This window comes from Morus notabilis, unplaced genomic scaffold (genome assembly GCF_000414095.1).
Source record: "Morus notabilis unplaced genomic scaffold, ASM41409v2 Scaffold697, whole genome shotgun sequence".
Lineage (NCBI taxonomy): Eukaryota > Viridiplantae > Streptophyta > Magnoliopsida > Rosales > Moraceae > Morus > Morus notabilis.
The window spans coordinates 125644-150026 of record NW_010357121.1 but is presented as its reverse complement, the minus strand read 5'-3'; the positions used below and the strand labels follow the sequence as shown (position 1 = coordinate 150026).

Here is a 24383-nt window from a genome sequence, read left to right as displayed (position 1 = left end):
ATATATATATATATATATCATGCACTTTGAGAACCACAAGGTCTTCATCTTTGAGAGAGAGGACCTCCCAAGGAAAAAGAGTGCATAATCGCTAGCCACAACTGGCGATAATGCAGCAAAGTCACGCTAAACCGTCACCGAAGCACCAAGAATAGTACGCAAGTAAAATTAAATGTATTTCAAGCACCGAAGGATAATGTAGCATTATTACATTGAATAGAATGCGAGAAAAAATGAGAGCAAAATCAATTTCTTGCACGGATTAAGGCAAACAAAAACCATAATTACTGACGGAAGTATTGACAAAATGATAGTTTGATGTCAATAGCGTAAACGTTTTCATATACACAAGCCTCTAACTCTAAGTAATCACTCAAAAACTTCACAACCCTACACTCATTTGTTCTCGAGACTCAAAAACTTCACCCTTTTTTTTTCTACAGTTGACTTTTAATATGAAAAATTAGGAACAATAATTAAAAACGATACACAACAAAGCAAGTTTTAAATTGACAAAAGAACTGGACTACTTTCTTTCTCCTTAACCTGACCCAGGAAGACGGGCAGTTTCCAATGAACCTCAGGACGGATTCAGCTGATCGCGCCAACGAGGTCACTTCTTTCTTCACCTTTCACATCCATTGTCGCACGTGCAGGATATGAAGGGTAAATCTTCAATCCAAGTTTTATGGTTCATCTTCAACAAGCTGCACATTGTATCCATGCTTAAGGTCTGTACAAATAAGTATCCAACGTAGTATTTAGACATCCAAAGTTCAAACACGCTCTAGTTATTAGAAAACCAATTGCAAGAGTATTAACAAGAAGAAATCAGGAGGAATCAAGTTGGCACCAATGGCCTGAATGAAACACTACACAGAAAGCTCCCACTCCAGGAAGAATTCCTCATCGCAGAGTTCAAATATCTAATCTGTGGATTGAGAGGGAAATTTTGCATGCAGTGCAGGACCGTCAATTAACTCTACATCATGTAGCACAACAGAGTTCAAAGAACCATTTTCATGTGGGCGACAGAATTTCTGTCAGTTGATAAATTTAACTATCATTGCATGATAGACAAGTTTAAATTCTAGATATAATTGTTGGAATGGCTCTTACATATATATTACGAAAAAACACAAACATTGAAACAAACAAGGAATAAAATTCATCTCTCATTTAGTTAGATGATAGCTAAGGATAACTTTTTCCATACTTAAGTTTAGATGGTATCATTAATGTGGCAACTGTCATGGTCCAAATAGATTTTCATCATAAACAAAGCTTCTATTAAACTAATCAAAATCTTTTTTTATCAAAACATCTTTTATATCAGACTTCCGCATGAAATTTGAGTATCATTTTTAGGTAGTACCTTTTATTGATGGTTTATCGTATTTATCTTTTCCCTCATCTTCACTCTTCCATTCATTGTCATCGTCGTCTTCATCTTCATCGCCCATTGCATCCCTTCCATCATTTCCTATATCACTTTCACTTGCTGTCTCCCATTCCGAATCATCAGTTTCTTGGCCATAGATGTCACAAGCATCGCCCTCACAGTGGACACCACCATGTTTGATAGCTGCCTCTCTAAACAACCACGCAGCACGCATTTGCTTCTTGACTAATCGCTCAGCATAGTCAGGAACTTTATTTTGCCGCAATGATAGATCAGGATCATTTGATTGAGAGCACTCATTTATAAACAGAATAGCATCTAATAAACTCTCCTTTGCTAAACCAAGCATGTCATAAGCCTGAGCTCTTCTCCAAAGGCTTTTGGCATGACGGTTAAGCGGGTTGTGAAGACAAAGTGCACGTGTGGCATCACTTATGGCAGCTAAAGGTTGTTGCAACAGCAGATAACACTGGGCACGGTTACTGTATAAAACAACTCTCTCCTTCTTGGATCTCACTGGACATAATGCCAATGCTTCGGAGTATTTTGATGCAGCTCCAGCTATATTTCCCGAAGAAAATAGGGAATTCCCTTCAAGCTTGACAACTAGTGCAGCTGCCTGTTTAATATGTAGATCCTCTTTTGGCATATTCTTTTCCCATTTCAATCTCTGTCTGGAACTTAATAGCTCCTCAATCAGTTCTTTCGTCCGGTTGCTTGGAGTGTTACGTCCTGTCCCTTGTGACTGAATACATTCCTGAAGAACATTAGCAATAGAATCCCCAAGCTTCTTGTGGTCACCCAGCGTTGTGATCTCAGCAAGGTCTACAAGTGCAGGTACTGCCTTATCAATCACCTATATAACAATTTTACTAGCATCAGATATGGCATTGAAAAGTTTATAAACAAAATGGAAAAAGTGAAACTTTAACATCAAATTAAAAGTAAGTAATTAGCAGGAGTTGACACTTCGCAGTCCACCGCTATTGCCATATGCAAACTTAAAAAGGATGCTCACACTTTTAACTACAGTTATTGACGTTTTCTACTCCTAACAAGATACCAAAAACAAAATAAAACAAAAGATATGGAGACATATTGTTTATCTTTTTAGTATTATAAAATTCATTACTTTTCTTAAGCTGCAGGCAGGTCATGAAAAATAAAGGAGATCAAATATGCAAAATGAAATTAGGCAAAAATCAAAATCAATAAATTAAGTAGCAAGGACAACATTTTTTAAACAAAAACTCGTTAGTCAATTGCCAGGGGCCGTTGACGATAAGGATGATTGATTTATTTAAATTTAAATTAGTTTGTATTTAGTTTATCCTAGTATTTAGAGATTAGATTAATTAGTATCTTTTATTTTAAAGTTTGAATTATTTTAAATTATTAGTTATTAGGAGATAAGTCTTAGTTTAAATTTTTTGAATTAGATTAGGATTCTCTTTACTCATGTATAAATATTGCATTCTCATCAATGAAAAACTCATACCACCATGCTTCAAAGTCTAATTCTATTAATAGATGCCCATTTGAGATATTTGTAAGGATGACACGATTAAAAAAAAAAAAAAAAAAAGTCTTTCAAAAAGAGAAAAACAGAATGCAAAAAGTTGCAAGCATATAACAGGCAGATCTCTGAACAAAAAACAAGAGACTTCCATGCATCATTTCCATGCCACGCCAAACACAGACGAAAAAAGAAGAAACCAATAGATGCGGATAAATATGTTCGTGCATGTGTGTATAGGCTAATATGTATGCAAGCAATTTACAAATTTAAAATTTAAATAGTAAAAAAGAAAAGGATTACTTTTAGAGTGTATCATACAGAATACCATATTTTTCAGAGACCTCATAAGAATTTGCAGAATTAAGTTGAAGGGAACTAAAAAGAGATCGATAATTTAATCACCTATTGATGAAAATAAAATCATTAAGGAAGAAATATCCATGCCTTTTTTCGTTTTGTTTTGTTTTGTTTTTTATTCCTCATTATTATTCTCTCTTTTTGGGGGGGGAATTTTTACAACCAATTTCTTAGTTCTCTATTATTCATAACAGAAAACAAAGACACACCACTTACGAATCTAATTTTACATAAATTAATAGTTGATTGCTACTTGCAAATGAACTTACAGAACTACACACAATTAAGAAAAAGGATATATAGAAAGTAAGAATAAATGAAAACAGTATTAGCATAAAGTGATAGAATAACTAACCTTATGACATGTACTTGGGTCTTGAAGTAGCCAAAGAAGACAATCAATAGCCATGTATTGCCAATCATCGGATGACCGGGCAATATTACATAATGATTCAATAATAACAGGACAGCCAGCAACAGGTCCTCTCCCAAGCTTATGATGACAAATTGTTCTCAATAAACCAATACCAGCTGGTGAATTCTCGTTAACAAGCCCACCCCACATGCCAGGCAGTTTTATCAAGAATTCAGGCTTGCAAATGGTGGGAAGAAACTCCGGTTTGAAAGCAAAGCAGTTGATGAGCTGCAGGGACCAACATTGCAACTGACTAGCCCACTCCTCAGCCTTCCTGGATTCCATTTCAACACCACCCATTCCACGAGTCAGCAAATCGCAATGGTAGCTTAGCCTTCTATCAACATATTGATAAAAATGTGAGTACACTATCTCTAGCGAACTCGTTGCCAGTTGAATAGAAAGCTCAAGAATTTCACCATGACTAGCTACGGCAGGAAAAGTGCTGGCATATGTTGCTAAGTGTCCTAACGCTCGAACAGCTACTCTCTGCTCAACCCAAGTTAACCTCCCTCTTAGAAGTTCCACCAAGGGAGGGATAACCCCAGCATGTACGGAACTTTCTGCAAATTCTTCCATATTCATGGTATAGGATCCAATAATATGCGCTGCGTAATAGGGGATGTATATATTCTGGTCGTGAGAAAGCCAGCGACGATTCTTTAGACCCTTCCATATTAGAGCAGCCATGCATTCAAATATTCCTAACTCAATGAACTCGGGGTCATTTGGATGTGCCATGGCAGTGTTCCAAAGCCCGCTGATAGGGAGAACCTGACCATCATCATCCTGGGCAGGAAGTTCTCTAAAGAATTTCAAAATGCTTGCTCTACGTTTACTTGGATTCCCTTCCTTCATGACACAAAAGAAACATCCCGGGTATTGACAGTCGGAGGACACTTTATCCATGTTTAGATAGCTAACACTTGATATTCATACAGCAACAACTCAACTCTTCAATCGCTGATTAATCCAATAAGCATGCCAATACTGTGAAAAAATGGTATGTTGGCTTAGCATCAAGAACAAGTCTAATCTCCAAGACAAAATTGCAATTAACCATTCAATGGCAACAGTAAGAACGCAATACACAATCACAAAAGCTTAAACTTGTAATATGTTCAATTACATTGTGTAAGCACAAATCCATTTTATAACTTGAAATACATTTGATTACATAGTGCAAGCAAAAAATCCATTTTACTTCTCGTTATGTATAGTAGAGAATTCCCAACCTGCTCTTACAGAAGCAAGCACATTTCAATAATTTAGGAATCATGCCACAGGTATCGAGAAACCCATGACTACAAAGATAATTACTAATGTCATCATTCGAGTGATCAGTCCGAACAAAATCACAATATTGATTCCATACTCTTAAACGATTCCAACAAGTTTGACACCTTTTAATAAACCAAAGTTTTCAACAAAAATTCCAATTTTCCATGCTATCTCAGAAAATCCTCTCATTTCTAATTTTCAAAATACCCTTTTAATAAACCATCAAATTCCAGTTTTATATGCAATAACCACCCAAGTTTCCTCCGTATCAAACATGCTTCACCGTGTGGTGACTACTACATATAAATCCAAAATTCACTGCAAAAACTACTTAGGAAGACTACTATAGTCCTTACCAAAATGGCAAAATCTTTAAGCCACCAAAAAAATAAAAAAATAATAAATAATAAAAACCAGTTATTTTTTTCTCTAGTAAAAGACAAGGTTTTGATTCCTACTAATCATATATATAAAAGTGAAAGAAATCAAAACAATATTTTTTTTCCAGCTCTATCAGAAGTAGAGGCAAGTAAAGCTACTATAACGACATTTTCAGAGCAAAAATAATAATAATAATAACTATAACAATGATAAAGCAGTGATTTTTCTCACATTTACACAAACAAATCTCCAAACGAAATAGATCTATAACGTTGAGTGAAAACTTTTCTCAATTGGCGAATTACTCATCACCCCAACAGATCAAAATAAGAACAACAACAAAATCCCAGCCCTAACCCGTTCCACTACCAAAAACAGTAAAAACATTGACTTTGAAAACCTAAAGACAACATTCGAAAACAAAACAACCGAAAAAAGAAAAAAAAAACATTTCGACGAATAAAACAGGACAGTTCTGCTGAGGAGAGAAGATACCTAGAACAAGCGCTTTTTTTTGTGTGTGCTTTCGACGATGAAGAGAAGTGCTTTCTCTTGCTTTCTCTACATCGCAAAAGCAGATTTTTTTTTTTACTTTTGAATCTTTGACTTCGATTTTTAAGCTTTTGCTTTTCCTGGTTTCTACTTCTGCTGTTGAGGTACGAAGATGGAGTTTTGAAAAGAGAGAGTGGGTGAGGAAGAACGAGAGAGAAACCCAGGAGGAGGAGGAGGAGGAGGAGGAGAGGGAATTGGATGAATACGACGGCGTTTTTGGCGTTTGGTTTCTTGTTTATGGATTCTGACAGTCGGACAAGATCCTCGCAAATGAGAAATTATTGCACTGTTCAAATTTCATGAGACTCATGAGTTTATCTACAGCCGAAAATTTTTCACTTCCCATAAAAAGTGTTTGGGTCTCCCACGCGCCAAATCACGCGCATGTTTAGAAAAAAACATTTGTTGATTTTTTTGTTTTTGTTTTTAGGTATAGTTTTTTTTTTTTCTTTTTTTTACGGGGAAAAGTCGAGTTTTATTAATCAAAAAAGTCATGTTGGCACTTATAAACTCATTAATACAATTAGAAAAACCCTCTAACCAATACTGATCTTCAACTAGCGACAAAGCTAACTTCGCTAATGTGTGGGCAGGCACATTACAAGAGCAAGAAATGTGACTACACATATCACCGTTAACTTCTTACATCAAGATCTTGATCTCATTTAAAATGGAAAACTTAGCAGCACAACTACATAAATCCTTGATTGCTCTGACTGCATTTACTGATTCACTCTCAACAATAGAGACTCTAAAGCTGCTATCCTTCGCAAAAAGCAAACTCTCTCTAATAGCCAGACATTCAGAAATAAAAGGAGAGAAACGACCTACTAACTGTTTTGAGAAAGCACCCAAAACGAAGCCCGAACATCTCTAATAAGACCTCCAATACCAGTGTGAGATTCGTTGGACACCACTAAAGCATCCACATTAAGCATTAGTTGATCCTGTATTGGAGGCCGCCAACACTAATCTATGAAAACTGGATGTTGTTCCGGCAGTTGTACTTTCACTTGAGCAAGCTGGAACTCAATCAGTTAGGAACTTGCCAATGCTAAAGTCTCCTCTAGAAGACAGAGATGTTCCCCAAGAGTGAAGAAATTCCTATCTTTCCAAACATACCACCACACCATTACAGAGACTTCAAAATCATTTACTTTTAGCACATTAGATAAGCGCAATAAGAGATAATCCAAGCCATCACTCAAAAAAGCTAAAAAGAGATTTCAGAAGGTATTGCGACTCCAAATGCACATAGTAACGTCACACGAAATTAAAACATGAAAAGTTGTCTCCTTATAATGAAAGCACCATCTACACCCTCTCAAACAGTTGACACCTCGCCCCGCAAGATTTTTCCAAGTTGGCAGAATATTATGAAAAGCCCACCATACAAAAATCTTCACTTTAAGGAGAATCTTTAAGTGCCACAAAAACTTCCAACAACGCTGATCCGCACTCTCCGAAGATGATTCGCCATTTTTCTTAACCTTCAAAGCTGTAAAATAGTTAGATTTCACAGAATATCTCCCTTTATTGTCATAATGCCACATGAGAAGATCATCACTTCTATACATCCCAATTAGAATGTTCTGTATAAGTTCAGTATCCACTGGTAGAAGATGTGACCTTACCAACTCAATATGCCATCTAAGATGGTTATCATTCAAACCATGCAAAAAATCAGAGACATAATAGCCCTGGTTAGTGTCATTCGCAACGGTTATAGGGTGAAAAGAAACCGGACGAGGAAGCCATGGATCCTTAAATACCCGGATTAAAGCAACTCCCGACCCCAAAGAAAGCTACGCCAAATATAGGAAGCATTTGATCCTTCACTAGCCTGCATAAAATGAACATTAAGAAAATATCGAGCATTCAAGACCCGTGAAACAAGCGATCCAGGATCTTGTAGAATACGCCAATATTATTTGGCTAACATGGCTTGATTAAAGACATATATATCCCTAAAACGCATCACACCGTCATATTTGGCCTAACACAACCAACTCCAAGACCACCAGTGAGGTTTTCATTTTGAGTCGTCCCCTCCCTACCAAAACCTAGCAGCTAACTGATGGAGTTCATCGCATAAGCTACTTGGTATCCAGAACAAACTCATTTATAACTTTGGAGGGTCAGCACAGCCGCTTTTACAAGGATCTCCTTACCCCCTGCAAAAAAAAAAAAAAAAGCTTGCTCCTCTATTGTTGTAGTCCTTCTCTTCGATGACACGGAAAGTTTATTTTTATTTTTGCCTACCCGAGTAGGAAACTCCAGATATTTATCATGGGATTGAGCAATATTCAACCCAAGAACACCCTGAATTAAACTCTTTTTGTCCTCCTCTATATTTGAGTTGAAAGTAATAGAGAATTCAAAAAATTAATGCTTTGTCCCAACGCCAACTCATAACATTCCAAAATCCTCTTGATTTGCTCACATTCTTCCACTTTTGCTTTGCAGAAAATTAAACTATCATCGGAAAAATTAAACGACTCACCTTTAGACCGTTACAAGAGCAAGCTAATCCCGTGATTGTACAATCTCTCTCCGCTGCATTAATTAACGTAAAAAGACCTCTGGCACACAATAAAAATAAATACAGAGACAACGGACATCCTTGTCTTAAACCTCTTTGAGCACGAAGATTCCACAAATGCTCGCCATTCACAAAAAAGGAAAACTTCGACGTCTAATTGATCGTTCTCTACCTGCAGTCACTTTCACTAAAAACTGAAACTATGCACCACCCCTCCCCATGCCATAGATCCAACATCCAGCTCAAGACCGGTGTCAGACTTTAGCCCAAAGGGAGGGATGGGGGCAGGGTAGACTTTGTCTTTTATAATCCTATGTATAGAGTGTATAAAATGGGATTGAGAAAGAAAATACTTGAAAAGGAAGGCTGTGGGAGATCTAATTGTTTATATATAGGCTCTATGTTTTTTATATTTAGAAACTTTAATATTTATTGAAATATTCTTACACTATATCTAAGTTTTTGATTAATTAATCACAAGGGTAAAGAAATCGTTGGATGTCCCAAATTCATTTTTTTTTAAAGATTTTTAAAGGCAAAAAGGATGTTTAATTACAGGAATAAGTTTTTATTTTTTAAAACGTTGAATAAAGAGTAAATTTAGGTCAACTAAATTAGAAATTATTAAAAAGACAAATTCAACATTTCATTTCCTAAAAAAATCTCAGGACATCAAAACTTATTTTTTAAAACGTAAAAATATTAATTTAAAATTATTAAAAATACGTAATATTAAAAGACGATTTCAATATCGTACAGGATACCAAATTAAAATTATCCCAATAAAAACCAAACAAATAAATAAATAAGAGCTAGGGAGCGCGTGGGAGGGGCGAGAATGGGTAAGGAAAGGACAGAAAGTGGAGCACCACCATTTTTCAGGATTTTATAATTGCAATAGCGGGCAACAGCGTTTTCTTTTGCTTTTATGTTGTTAAGGGGCGTCCGGTCCCATTTCCTTACACGCCTGTCAGAAAGTCTCTTTCTTTACCGTTTTTTTGAATCGGTGTTGCCAGTTTACCAAACTGGACACGAACTTTTATTGAAACACCGTTATTGCCCCCCTGACTTTAATTACCAGGAAACACCGTTATTGCACCGTTATTTTGGGGCAAATATACAGATGCACAGTATTATTATTTTTTAATGAAAATAATTCTTTCACTCAACTAAACAAACACCACGTATAGCTAGTCCCAAAAAAAAAAAAACAAACAAACAAACACCATGGTTTAAAATTAATTTACCATAAATAAACTTCAATAAAAGCATTACAAATAAATAATTTGCTTCGAAAATTCAATTGAGATTATAATTGAATGTGGCGACAAAGTTTCAAAATGAATTGAAATTTTAGACAGTGCTCGCGAGCCTAAATTTTAAAAAGAGAATAACAAGAAAAATTGATAGTGCGTTGAAACTCTTTAATTATACATGAAAAATTTTATCGTCAAACAGATATTATAAAGCACATGGAATTATTTGTATAATGACCTTCTATAACCATTGTAAAAGTTTTAAAACGTAAGTTTGCTTGTATTCAGTTTCGAATCAGGGAAAAACTATTTCCCTGATAGTGTATCTAGAATCCCCTGCATTTTAAATATGAAATTTTAACGGGAAGAAAGTTGCAAAGAAAAAAAAAAAGAAAAAATCAAAACGTGTTGTAGTAAGTTGTAATTTTTTCAAATAAAAGGTTATTTGTAAATTAAAAATAATAGAAATGAAAAGTATAACTTTTATAATTAACCATCTAGAGCCCTTATTTCATTATAGGATGTAACAAGTAAGAGCGGGAGAAGAAGGTAATTATAATAATATTTTTTTACAGGAACAAAAATAAATGGCAGAAAAATAATTTAAATTAATAAACAATAATAAATTCGTGATTTATTAAATAAATTCAGAATTCACCTCATGATGTAATCCAATAAATCAAAGATTTACCTGATGAATCTCATATTTACCCCATGATCAAGTTGGGTAAAATCTGGAAAACGTATCAAATTTGATATATCTGAGAGTTATGGGTAAAATCTGAAAAATATATCAAATTTGATATATCTGAGAGTTATAGGATTACTCTGTGGAAAATGTATCAAATTTGATATATCTGAGAGTTATAGGATTATTCTCATGAAACTCTTAGATATATACATATATAAGAGGTTTTAATAGTTACGATTTTATTGATAATTATCATTAAATATAAAAACTTAATTACGTTGTGTGATAAGAATTTAATGTCATTAATTGTCATAAATATATTATCAATATGTACTCATTTCTTATTTACTAGATATCTGTTGTTTTTTTAGTTCATAAACTCATATTTGTCCCTCACATATCTCCTTTTAGGATTAGAATTGTTATTTATTAACAACTCTAATAATACGTTGTTTTACCAAAGATTCGAAGCTCGACTATTAGTTACAATTCCCATGAGACTACAATTCTCTTGAAATTAAGATCTTTCCGTTTTACTAATGAGTCCTTGAAATTTCTACTATGAGAGATCCGTTGGCACTAATAATCTCTCTATCTGTGCACTCCTTTTTTTAATGACAAAATAAAAAATAAAAAATAATAATAACAGTAATAATAATAATGGTCGTAAAAAGAAAATACATACATGGATAACATCATATTTGACCCCTAATTTTAATAAATGTGCATAACCTTTTTAAATTTAGATACATGGCCAGTCAGTTTTTTTATGACACTAAAATGACCAAAAGCCTCCCCTTCAAAACCCTAGCAGCCGAGAGCCCCTTTTCTTCCTCTATTTCGTTCACACTTCTCTACGGTTCTCTCTCTCTCTCCTGCTCTCGATGTCTCTCTCTCTTGCTCTCGGCATTTTAATTTTGAAAGGAAGAGGAAGAAGATGGTGACAAATTTGAAAATCTAAGAAAAGGGATAAATCGGTCATATCCCTAAATTAAAAAAAGTTGACCCAAAAATTTTGTGCTGGGTAAAGAAAAGGCCACCTAACTCAATTTCCTCAAAATATATCGACCTTATAAGAAGATTCCAATTGCATCTATAGTTCCGTGTGAAAGGTCACTAACTCATGAATAACGGGGGGATTTGGATTTGGTGAAGAAGATAAAAAAGAAATTGGAGTACATATATATTGTACTATATATATATATATATATATATATATACTGTCGGCCTTAACTCCAACAAGTGGAAATGGAGACGTGGACCAAACCATGATATTGACAACTCGGCTCACATCTTATTTATTGGATCTACAAACTATGTCCATATCTGCCTTATAAAATTTAATTTCCCACTTGTTACATAATGTTGCAATAATTGTTGATCCTTTGTACGTGAATGTATATGGTCTCGTTTATTTTACGAATTTAAATTTTTAATTTGAGTTTAGATGTGATATTTTTAAGAATTTTTAAAGTGTAGTAAAAAAAATTAAATGCGATATTTTTTTAGTGTTTTTAATCGTATAAATTTAAAATTAAAAACTCGAATTAATAAAATGAATAAGTTTATATATCTCGGATTGATGCTCTATACACACGTATGCACAACTACTTCACGTGCTACCAAGTCTATAATCATAGAATATCAAAGCAAGAAAAAAGGCACATAATCATGGAAAATCATCTTAAAGCCGAAAGATCTGAGAGACAATCAATTAAGGGAGACACGACCAAGACTAGCTATTAAGCTATAGCGTAAGAAATGGCCACGATTGAAATAATATGAGATAAGGCATCGGTCCTATGGGTCCTGAAATATGTCGTCTAACAGGTGGGTCCATTTTTTAATTACTAATCGTGCTTAACATCAATGATACGCTCTCAAAACTTTTTCCAATAAAACCAATAATGTGTATATGCATGATTTTATATTCCAGCATTCCACTAGTCATGTAAGCTTGCTTTGGTTTAAAATTATGAAGTTATAAGTAACCATCTATAAATAGGACAATTTTACTTTGCATCAAATAGAAAGGGAAAGTAATGAGTGGGTTTTTTCCCATCTAATAATATATTTACTTATCTAATAATATATTTACTTATAAAATTAATAGTGAAGATTTAGGGCCCCACACAATATAGAGAGTGAGAAAAAGAAATGTTTAGTATTGATTTCTTATTAAAAGAAATTAATACTAAATTCATTTATCTAACCTTAACGAATTACTATATAGTCAATGATTATCTAATTATGTAAAAAAGACATTTTAGTGATTATATTCATAACATTTTGGTTCCATGTCAAAACAAATTAATGTTAAATTTATTTATCTACTCTTAACGAATTACTATATAGTCAATGATTATCTAATTGCATACAAGGATATTTTAATGATTACATTCATAACATTGTTATTTTCAATTTTAATAAATATAAGAAAAGAATTACATCATCTAATAATTAAGTAAACACTTGAAAAGAATAAATAACATTTCTTATTACTTACTTTTCTTTCCGATCCCATTACGCCTTTTATTACATTCTTTTACAGCTTCATAAACGCGAATATGATACTTAAAAGTGATCTAATTTGAAGTATGTAACAAGGACAAATACCAAATTAATGTAAAGTAGGTTTTATGTGTTCAACTTTTTAAATGATTAATTAGTGGGTTAAGCAAGGTAACTCTTTCACTTGCTCAACACTTTTTGTTTTTTTGTTTTTCTTAATCTTTAGCAAGTGTCAATTTATTCTAGTATCAGTGACTATCAATTTAACTAGTTGACGACTTAGCAAGCCAAAAAAAAAAAAAAAAAAAAAAAAAATTCAACTAGTTGACAACTTTTGTTTGATCTTATGCATTTGAGTTTTTTTATGGTCGTTTTCAACCTCCAACATGGTCATTTCAACCCAGTTTCAACCCGACCGTTTCTTGGTCTTCCAACACCAAAATTGGTGTTTCAAATCACTGAAACGTTAGAAAATCGATTTCTTAATGATTTCTAACCATATTTTTCATTAAAAACACCAAAAATCAAACTTCCAAAATCAAAATTTTCATAAGTTATTTTAACGTAAAAACGTCAGATTTCTAAAACATCAAGGCAGAGGCAATAAGGCTCTAATACCAACTGTTATACTTAACCATACGATCTAAACATGCTTAATATCACCAAAATAGCATTTAGATCAATGCGGAATAAAAAGACCGAAAATATACCTCCGGCCATTGATGCTTCTGTGCAATTTGAAATGGAGTTTTTTCTTCTGAGGATTATGGTGCTTCTAAAACCTTTTCAAACTCAGTAAAATGACGGTGTGAAACTGAATAAGAGAATTAATGGCCTTAGGGACCCAATTGTGCTCTATACATAGGCTCAAGGCTCTGTTCATTTCACCGATTCGAATTTAAAATTTAAATTTTGTTACGAGGTCTTTGTAAAAATAACTCAATAGAAAAGTTTTATTAGTAAAATAACTTTTAAAATTTTTTATTCGTAAAATGACCACTTTTTACAAAGAATGATTAGGTGCACATTTGAATCCAAACATTTTTTTTTTTTTTTTTTGTGGTTTTTTTTTTTTTTTTTGTGATTGTTTTCTTAGCAACATTGTCCCTGATGAAATCTGTCATTGAGTTTGGATCACAATCATCTTGCGATAATCTTGCCAACTGCTAGATAGAAAATCAACCAAAACAAATGAGTAATCATTCTCCAAATTCTTCTTTTATATGGATTTTAAACAGGAATCAAAGTAAAGGAGAGTCCCGTTTTTGTATTTGCGAGAAGATCCAATGAGAAAAAAACAAACAGAGCAACACAAGTCGCTCACTTTTTACATAGATTTCTACACATAATACCAACATTGGTATAAAATCCAGGGTCAGAGCACATGGACTGTTTTCTATCGCGTCGAGCTAAGATTTCTACACATAATACCAAAAGGCTGCAATTAGGGGTGAAAAAACCTACAAACCGTAAAAATAGATCAATTCAAATAAAACCTAGCCAAACTATTCATATTTCATGACCCGTTTAGTTCGCTGATTTGAGTTTTTAATTCGAGTTGAGATGTGAGTTTATATGAGAGCTTTTTACTGTAGCAAAAAAGTTAGATGTGCATATTTCTGAGAACTTTTTACTGTAGCAAAACTCGAATCAGTGAAATGAACGATGCCTTAATTATTCGTTTGTTGTGGCCATTTGCTTTTTTTTGTTTTTTGATCGGTTTGGTGTTTTAAAACTGACAAAAAATCTTACTGAAAATGCATAATGATTTCTATTAGTTATCGTAATGGATTTTAAAATAGTAAAATATTACTTTGGATATTATTTTTAAAGATGGAAAATGTTTTAATATTTGAATGTTGTTATGTTGGAGTTGAATGACAAACTTTGAAATCATATGAAAAACTTCTATATTTTTCCAATATGTCAAATTTTTTTTTTCAGTTTAAGCCTAAACCAAACAAATCAAATGGCTCAATTAATAAATAATAAGTGGTTGGTTTAATTTGATTTTTCTCTAAAATATTAAACCCTACAAATCGTCCAAAAAGAATTATTATTTTTTATTTGGTCATTGTTTTGACAAAAAAACGCACTAAAACCGTTCACACCGACACCACAAGCGGTACTCTAATTTATTTCTAACCTCTAAAGATTAGCACGTTGATTTCTATCCTTTTACAATTAAAATAATAAAAATAGTTAAATTAAACATTTTTAAAATTTCAAAGTTACCCTTAATGGTCCATTGGTAAATTATAAGTTATATCGGCAGTCTCCAAACACCAGCGGGTCTCAAGCCGGCCGGCAGTCATAACCTGACAAGTTATGATCCATAACTTGACAAATTACACCGGTCATAACCTGACAAGTTATGATCCATAACCTAACAAATTACACCGGTCACTGGCGGGGCTCTAGCCATAATCTGACAGGTTATGATCCATAACCTGACTGATTACATCAGCCACTGGCAGGTCTCCGGCCATAACCTGACAGGTTATGATCCATAACCCGACAAATTACACCGGCTACCGGCTGGTCTCCGGCCATAACTTGACAGGTTATGAGCCATAACCTAACAAGTTACACCAGCCACCAGCGGGTCTCTAGCCGACCGCTGGTCATAACCTGACAGGTTATGATCCATAACCTGACAGATTACACTGGCAGGTCTCCAGCACAAGGTGTGATCCATAACTCAATAAATTACACCGGCCAACAAAGAGTCTTTGGTTGACTGCCGCCCATAACCTGACAGGTTATAATCCATAACCTGACAGATTACACCGGTCATTGGCCGATCTCTGGCCATAACTTGATAAGTTATGATCTATAATCTGACAAATTAGTCCGGCCGCCGACCTCCGATCACTGGCGTCAATCATAGTATGATCCATCAAGTTATGATCCATAATCTATGGGTATTTTAATCTTTTCATTTTGTAATGAAAATATCTCATAAATAAAAAGGGTAGAATTAAGAGGTTAGTGATTATCGGATGAAACACGTAATTTTCTCTATTTTATTCAAGCCAGTTTTTGTTGGCACAATATGGTTTGGGCTGGTCATCTGTTGAGAAAAGGCCCGTGGTAATGGTCCAATTAGATTGCAACTAGAAATTAAAAAGTTTGGACGAGTGCCATCGGCACTCGAGAGAAATGGCAACCTTGCATTAATTTATTTATCATCGAAAAAGAAAACCATTGCAGATAATGCCCTGTCACTATGTTTAAATTCTGAATATATTCAATGAATAGTATTATATTATATACCAGCAGTAGCCATTGATAAGTCAGTCAATGACCACTGATGTTCTACCATGACACGTAAAGGTTCCATTGTAATATTAAAAATTGGAAGAATGTAGTACATAATGTATTTATAAAACTAAATTAAGTAAATAACATATTTTAAAGTTATTTAAAGTAAATAGGTAAAAATTTCATTTACGATTACGATTAGTAAAAAGATTATTTTCCTTGTAAAAAGTTTTTTCTACTGATTAAAAGATTATATACATATACATATATATAGTTCTTTGAAAACACTTACAGACTACTTTTTGTTCTTTGAAAATAACAGAGATTAACAGTTTGTTCTTGTTTCTGCCAACATCACTATGAAAACAAAAAATTAAAATTAAAAAAAATGCACAACAAGCCTATACTTTTGAGAAAGTTCTTTCTAATAACTTAATATCGGTTGCTTCACTAATCAAGTTTTTGCCACATCATTTACAGAAAAATTTAGACCCTAATGGTTTTTCAACTTATAAGTTTAGATGATATAATGCTAATCTTGATTAGTGAGAGAATGGAAAAAAGATTTTTCAGGACATAGCAGATTTAGACAAGACTTGTAATACTAGCTTGGTAAGTATTTCCATCCCAATATAATATTAATAATAGAAGTAGGAAGGCAGTTTATATATATATATATATATTGTTTCCCTGGCACTGAAAACTAAAAGGTAGCTAGTATCAACAAACCAATTATGCCGAATGACCCTACATAGAGAGAGCAAATGCGACACACACAGCCAATAGAAGTTTGTGTTTTTTTTTTTTTTTGGTTGAGAATTAAAGTTTGTGGCTTTACGGTAAAACTTTTACCCACCACCAATATGCAACTATTTTTTAAATGAAGGACCTTTTTTTTTTTTTTTGCCTGAAAATATGAAAGACCCATGTTGGAGTTTTTTGCTTGAAGCTTTACTGTACATATCGTTTGTGCTAGAAATTAATTAAGAAAGTACAAGTACGAAACTGAAATATATTTGACGGCACGTGTAATTCATTGTCCATCCCCACAGTCATAAGCATATGTTGTACTCTTTGTTTATGTTATAATGCACGCATGACATAATATACTATCTTTATAAATAGTTCAAATAATTCTAATATCTATCTTTAATTTGAACTCTTCTACATAGTGACAAATAATTGCTTTGCATTAAAAATGATTGTTTTATTGAATTTACCAAAAGAAATATATTTTTTTTCTTTTTTGAAAGATACATAATAATTGGCATAATTACCTAATCATACAAGAAAGCAGTCGCAATAAAAATTGTCTACCGCCCAATCTTCCTAGCTAGGATATGTTGGAAAAAAAATAATAAAAAGGGATCGGAGCGGAATTTTTTTAAAAAAATTTAAATTAATGCCTAAATCAAATAAGAACATGTTCATAATGTTATATAACATAAATATCAAAAATCTAAAACATACATTTAGAGATTATGAAAACAACATATCTGACATATCAATCTGACATATCAAAGCGTTCTAAACAGCAACCGGAAGAGCCTCAACCAACTGGTCTTCTTTGATATTCTCGTTTCTACGATCGGAGTGTGAGTGGGCACACATCGTTTAATCTCCCCTTAGTATTCTTGAACTCCTTCCAACCACAAGAGGGCCAAAAGAAAAATCGTTCTTGAGAATTGAATAATTTTTCCTCTAAAGAATTTTTCTACCAATAGCCCCAAAAAAGTCTCTCAAGTGATCCATCTAATAATGTGACTTATTGGGCTATTTGTAATATTTAAGAAGTCATATTCCCGTAACAATTAGGTTTCCCAAAACTTATCTCGTGTATAGAGTCAGTTTTGCCACGTCATCCCTCGTTGCGCGTTGGCACCGGTCGACCGGTGGCAGAGTAGTTATAATCCACCAGTCAACCGCCCGGTCCGGTCACCCGGTGTATACTGACCAGACTACCCACAAGTTGACCGGTACCATTACAGGAAACTTGTTTCTCATATTTTTTAATACGGGAAACTTGCGCATAAATTACTTATGAATTAATCAACCGATCTCTAATTAACTTTGAACCTTATTACGGAAATAACACACGTTACCAATATGTAAAAAATACGCTGTATCGTTACAGGAAATTATATGAGCTAGCAAAGGGACCTAATGGACATATACAAATCAAGCTCCTATAATCACAACAGTACTTGTAATCCAACAAGTCCATCTCATGATTATAAACTCTAGCGCTACTCCACTAAAAGCCTAGAGCTGAACTCTTGATTCATATAGCATATTTACAAAACTCCGAATAGCTCTCGTCCATGACTCATTATATTAGTGTATCATCCCTATAAGATATCCATACTCGACTTAAGGTCAAGTTTCGTTTTACCTTCCTGATTATATTTATCTTATGTTTCCATTACCACTCCATCGGAAAACCACTATCCATACCAATATAAATAGTAAACCATTAGATGACACAGAGTAGTCTAATGGTTGAGCACTCGTATTTTTCAATCCACAGATAATGCATAAAAGGATATCATTGACCTTTTATAGGAGCTATAGATTCCACTATCTATAAACAATGAATCTACGCACACAAGAGTCATACCCCCAACGTACCGGTAAGCATACATTTACATAATGTCATGATGTCTCCCTTTGGTACATCAAAGTATACAAGTCAAGCACACGGGTTCATTATCCATCTCAGGATTAAGATGACCACATATAATTCTTCAAAAAATGAATTGTTTTATTCAGACGGAATTATTAATTAAAACAATTCAACTTTGATCTGATCTAATATAGATTTCACCACTAGGAACTATATCAATGTCTCTACTCTAGAGTCTCACCTTCGACAACTAAGACAAGCCGTCTCCGTTAGGAAGTAAACAACATAACAATCTTAACATGAATAAAGCGCCCAACTTCATTCCCTCGATTGCAGATCATATTATTTAGATTATCATCTTTAGATTTCTGTCTTTTGCATATTCTTCTCATTACATGTAAGATCTAAAGATTTAGAATGACAGTCTCAGACTTTCAATTTGCATATCATATATTTAACTAATACTACGTAAAGAGGACAATAAATAAATACATAAAATAAATAAATCTTTATTATTAATCAAAATATCTTAAAGAGCATTGTTATATTTATTTTTAAGCGCATAAACACTAATAGGGTATGCATTACTATTAAACAATACAAGTACAACAAAAGTACAAAGAACGATTAATCATACGATACGAGCAACATTAGTCATAATTTCCATACTACTTTTAGGCGGCCAGTGTTTATCTGTTGATGTATATTATGATATAACTATTTGTTTTGTTGCATTAGGTAAATGACCTCTTTTTTATTGCCCATTTAATGGCCCTTTTTTTAAACAAATTATAGATTTTTTTTCCTAAGGGAATTGACCAGTTTTTTATATTAGTTTACCAGTGATAAACTACAATCAATTACTGAGAAACCGGTTCATCATCAATTTATCAAGAGTGTGTCTATTGACACTCATTTTTATATTTTTTACACACACATTTTAAAATTACTCCTCATTTTACTTGTTACGCCCCTCTTAAATTTTTTTTTTTTTATAAAAAAACTCCTACAACTATATCCACATTCTACTTTTTATACACACATTCTTAAACTACCCACAATTCAAGTTTAGAATTTTTTTTTTTGGAATATAAAAGAGTTCTTCTAAGTATGATTTATTACACTCTTATTATTCCTAAAAAATCTCTACAACTAAATTGTAATTTTTATCTCTTTTTTTTTTTGCCCACTAACAAATAGACAATCTTCCTTTTTAAAAAAAAACAATCTCTTTTTTTTATGAGGTTTGTTTTCTTCCATGTTTCTTCTTCTTCTTCTTATTTTCTTGAAAAATACGATGTTTCTAACAATAGTATTTTTATTTTTGGGAAATTTCTTACAATAATTTTAAAACTGTTAACTTAATGAGTTAAAATACCGATTCAATAATCCACGAAATTTCCTTACGAAGTCCCAAAGCTTCCTCACGACAAAGTCAAATATAATATTCTCATGAAGAAACAAATATATATGTATTTTTATATAACATTTGATTTCTGCTGCATATATTATAGATTATATAAAATTTTGTGAACTCATGTTTTTTATAATTTTTTAATCATACGTGTTTTTCTTATAGTGCTAATCATGTGTTTTTTAGAAGACAATATTTTTTTAATAATGGGTTGCGTAATGAATATTTTTAAAAAAATATTATTGTCCTTAAAAATAATTTTATTAATGGATAATCTTGTAATATTAGAAAGTGGTGTGTGAAAAGTTTTTTTTTTTTTAAAAGGTGTCAATAGATGCATTCATTTATTAATGTTTTATCCCTAATACATCCGTAATTTCTTAATTAAAATTGATTAGTTAATAAATATAATTAATTAATCAATGAATAAATCACTAAGTTAATCAGTACTAAATACTAAAGCCAATTAGTGACGCTGAAAAAAGTCAATTAAAACCACTAAATTAATCAATGATAAACTAAGATTTATAACTTTGACCATTTATTAAAAGAACCTTAAAAAATGGCCATTTACTTTCAAGTCCCTAATCTTCTGCTACTATATCGTGTACATACAAAGAAAAACTCCTAGGTAAGACTGGTTTAAAGAAGAAAAAAAAAAAAAAAAAACCTCTTATTTATAGCAAAATACCAATAGAAGTCAAAAGACCAATAGGAAAAAGAAAAAGTGGACGGATATTTATGGCAAATATTTAAGGAATTTTGGAAACTGTGTAGAATTTCTTGACAGAATCCAAACCCCTTCACTGTAACAACAATTTTATGGCCCGTTTATTTCGCCGATTCGAGTTTAGAATTTGAGTTTTGTTACAGTAAAAAGCTCTCAGAAACAGTCACATTTAACTTTTTTACTACAATAAAAAACTTTCACACAAAATCACATTTCAACTCGAATCAGCGAAGTGAACAGGCTATATACCTGGTTCGTTTTCGTGGACCCCTACCTGAAAGGCTCTGATAATCAACAAGGGGGGACCAAGAAGATTGGCTTTTTAATTTTGAGATATCGTAACATGCCTAATTTAATTTGAAAATTACTGCTCCTATACATGTCTAATGAAATATTGTTTACTTTATTCGTAGAATAATATGGAAACTGATAAATTGTTTTTTTTTTTACTTTTTACCACAGTAGTCATCTTCTTAGAAGTTAATCAAGAGCATTTTGTTTGATCACTCTTATTTGATTCGTCCTTAATTTATCGATGGTAAAAAATATCAGTAACTTCTCCTTCTCATGATATGTTTAATCATTATTGTTAGTTAATATACACTTATTAGTACTTAGGATTAATTTCAAAAATAGGTCCTTAAGTCCTGAACTATCTACCTTAATTTAATATGTCTTCTAAATTTTTAAAGCATACTTTTCATCCCAAGTATAGAAATACTTCATCAAAGCTCCTTTCATCCACAACCGTTCATTACAAAATAGAAATGCTGATTTGGATATGGATGGATTTTGTGATTGTGGTGCTGAGGGATCAGGGAAAGATTTTTTGAACATGGAAGATACAAGATAAAGTTGTGTTTGTTATTTTTTTATTATTTTTTACACAAGATGGGATTGAATTCGCAATCCCTCACTCAAATCTCACCTTATCCAAACTCCTAGTGTCACTTTGTTAATTTTTATTTCAATTAAAATTATTGGGTGGTTTTTTTTTTTCTTTTTCCTAAAGAAAGCTTTTATGTCTTAAACTCCGTTTTGGTTTTTTTTTTTTTTTTTTGAATGTTTCAAGATGTTAATGAAGGGTGTGGCCGTCGAAGTTGGATTGATCCTCCAAATCCATACAGAATATACCATCTGTGAATGAAATCCGGAAGCACCCACCATGAATTAATAAAATAAAAATAAAAAACATACTCCAAGCAAAAAATAATACATTAATATGTAGGAGTGACGCAACCATTTATATTAAAAGTTACAATTAATTGAAGAGGCGCAATCAAATCTTTTAAGAAAAATGAGATAAATATCAAATTTTTTATAAGAAATGAGATAAATACCCTAGGTCAGGATTTTTACTATTTACTATTGATTAATAACATTTTTAATTAAATAACCATACTAGTAAAAGGATATTAATCAAGAATGATGAGTAAAATCTAGACTCATATACTCTTAAGGTAAATTCTGTAATTTTCTTAATCTTTTCTAAACATACTCGGGAATCCACACTAAACACTACTTGTTTGAGCCCTTTCGTTAAGGAGTCTCTTACGAATTTGTGGGCTATTTAAAAAACTCACTTACGAATCTATGGACGCACCCCACAGACAGACTCAGACACTTTTTTAAGACTGAGGCCACGTAAGCCGCCTCCTATCAGTATCCTCCTGCATTACATTACCTAATTATACCGAATATAGGAGCAAAGAGGGTTGAATTTAAACACAAATCATACATTAAATAAACTCCTCAACTTACCTAAATAATCCAAAAATAAAACTAGAACCAAAAACTAACCGGAATGATGGATTGAAACCTCTGCTGAAGGAGACCCGCTTGTCATTTCATCATCCTTTCTGCCAACAATGTTGTGAATCCCTGATCTTCCCGATTTTTCTCTAGCCTCAACAATCCCTTTGTTTGTCCAATTTTTTAACTTGTAATTAATCTGATATGGGGGGAATTGGAACCCTTTTTTCCCCTTTTTTTAGAAATTAATCTCTTGTATTTGCCCTTTATTAAGCAGTAAACTGAAGTCAGATCAGCATTTCTGTTATTATTTAGATGGTTGTAGACGGAAGGAATTTTGGTGACGCATTTCTATAATTCGGGGAGCAAAATGAGTACTTTTAAAAGTTTAAGGAGCATATTAAACCAAGGTGCATAATTCAAAGAGTATTTTTGAAATTATCCTAATACTTAAGCATAAAACTAGATGGTCGTAGCCGTTACAAACTTAATCTTGTAGTTATTTTACACCTAAGCATAAAACTAGATGGTCGTAGCCGTTACAAACTTAATCTTGTAGTTATTTTCCACCTAACACCTAACGTACGTAGCTTATACGATGAGGTCTTCAGTTCAAATTCACAAGATTGTTTTTTCATGGATGTACAAGAAAAAGGGTTTTTTGCGACGATAAAATGTCGTCGCAAAAACCCGAATGTCGTCGCAAATAAGGTTTTTTTGCGATGATACGTCGTCACAAATTTGTCGGCGCAAATAATTCGTCATAAAAACGTTTTTTGCGACGACATAGTGTCGTCACAAATGTATTTGCGACGACAGTCTGTATTTGCGACGACAGGCGTCGCTAATACGTTGTTACAAAATTCTCATGATATGATCATTTTTTACGACAACATTTCAAATTGTCGTCGCAAATAATCTTATTTTTTTGTGACGACAAGTCTAAAAAAGTTGTCGCAAAAAACCGAAATTAATATGATAAGAGCTCAACCAAATTCATAGTTCAACAATATAAGAAAATCATAGTTCAAATATCAAAATTATAATCCCAAATTCATACAACCAAAAACTACAATAATTTTAAACTAAAAGTACAATAAATATAAAAAACTTACAAAGTTCAAACCCACTAAATGGAGGCTGAAAATAGCGGGATTACATTAGAGGAACAGGGCAAACAGTGACGAAGGCAAAAAATCAAACGCCTACATCAAATTGAAACATCGAACATAATTTAACGTGACCGAAATTAACATTTTAAATAATGTAAATTAACATTCTAGTGTAACATATTTAAATACACAAAAAAATTTCCTTCCTCGGCATTAAATCTAATTATGTTAATAAATAATGTAAATTAATAAATTAACCACTAGTTCAAAAATAATTCTAAATTAACGTCATAAACTAACATTTACACAGCCTCATAGTAAATGTTTAGAAACTTCATTTAGACATTTTTACAAACACTTTACAAACAACTCAACAAAACACATAAAAACAATAAAAAAAGTTACCGGAGTGTGTATAACATACCGGTAAACGTCGAACGGTGAGGTGGCGACGAGCGATTCGTAGCGGCGGTGGCGGAATCCGGCCGGCGGTGGCGGTGGCAGCGGCGAGCAAGGGAAGAGAGGGAGAGAATGGAAGAGAGGGAGAGAAGGGAAGAGAGAGAGAGAAGAGGAGAGAGGAG

At 32.9% G+C, this 24383-nt stretch overlaps 1 protein-coding gene across 3 annotated transcripts; it reads right to left on the bottom strand.

The window, feature by feature from the left end:
* Window positions 1-222: 222 nt before the first annotated feature.
* On the bottom strand, window positions 223-6207 carry LOC21404926. 3 transcript variants are annotated; one of them, XM_024165969.1, is made up of 4 exons: window positions 5851-6207; window positions 3634-4683; window positions 1376-2258; window positions 223-733 (listed from the first exon to the last, which is right to left on the bottom strand). In XM_024165969.1, exons 2-4 carry the CDS (start codon window positions 4600-4602, stop codon window positions 687-689), a joined length of 1899 nt encoding a protein of 632 aa, XP_024021737.1. In that variant the 5' UTR covers window positions 4603-4683; window positions 5851-6207; the 3' UTR covers window positions 223-686. The 3 variants fall into 3 exon arrangements, with proteins under 3 accessions (XP_024021737.1, XP_024021744.1, XP_024021740.1); XM_024165976.1 differs by having other exon boundaries at window positions 223-707; XM_024165972.1 differs by lacking the exon at window positions 5851-6207 and adding an exon at window positions 5587-5641.
* Window positions 6208-24383: the final 18176 nt, after the last annotated feature.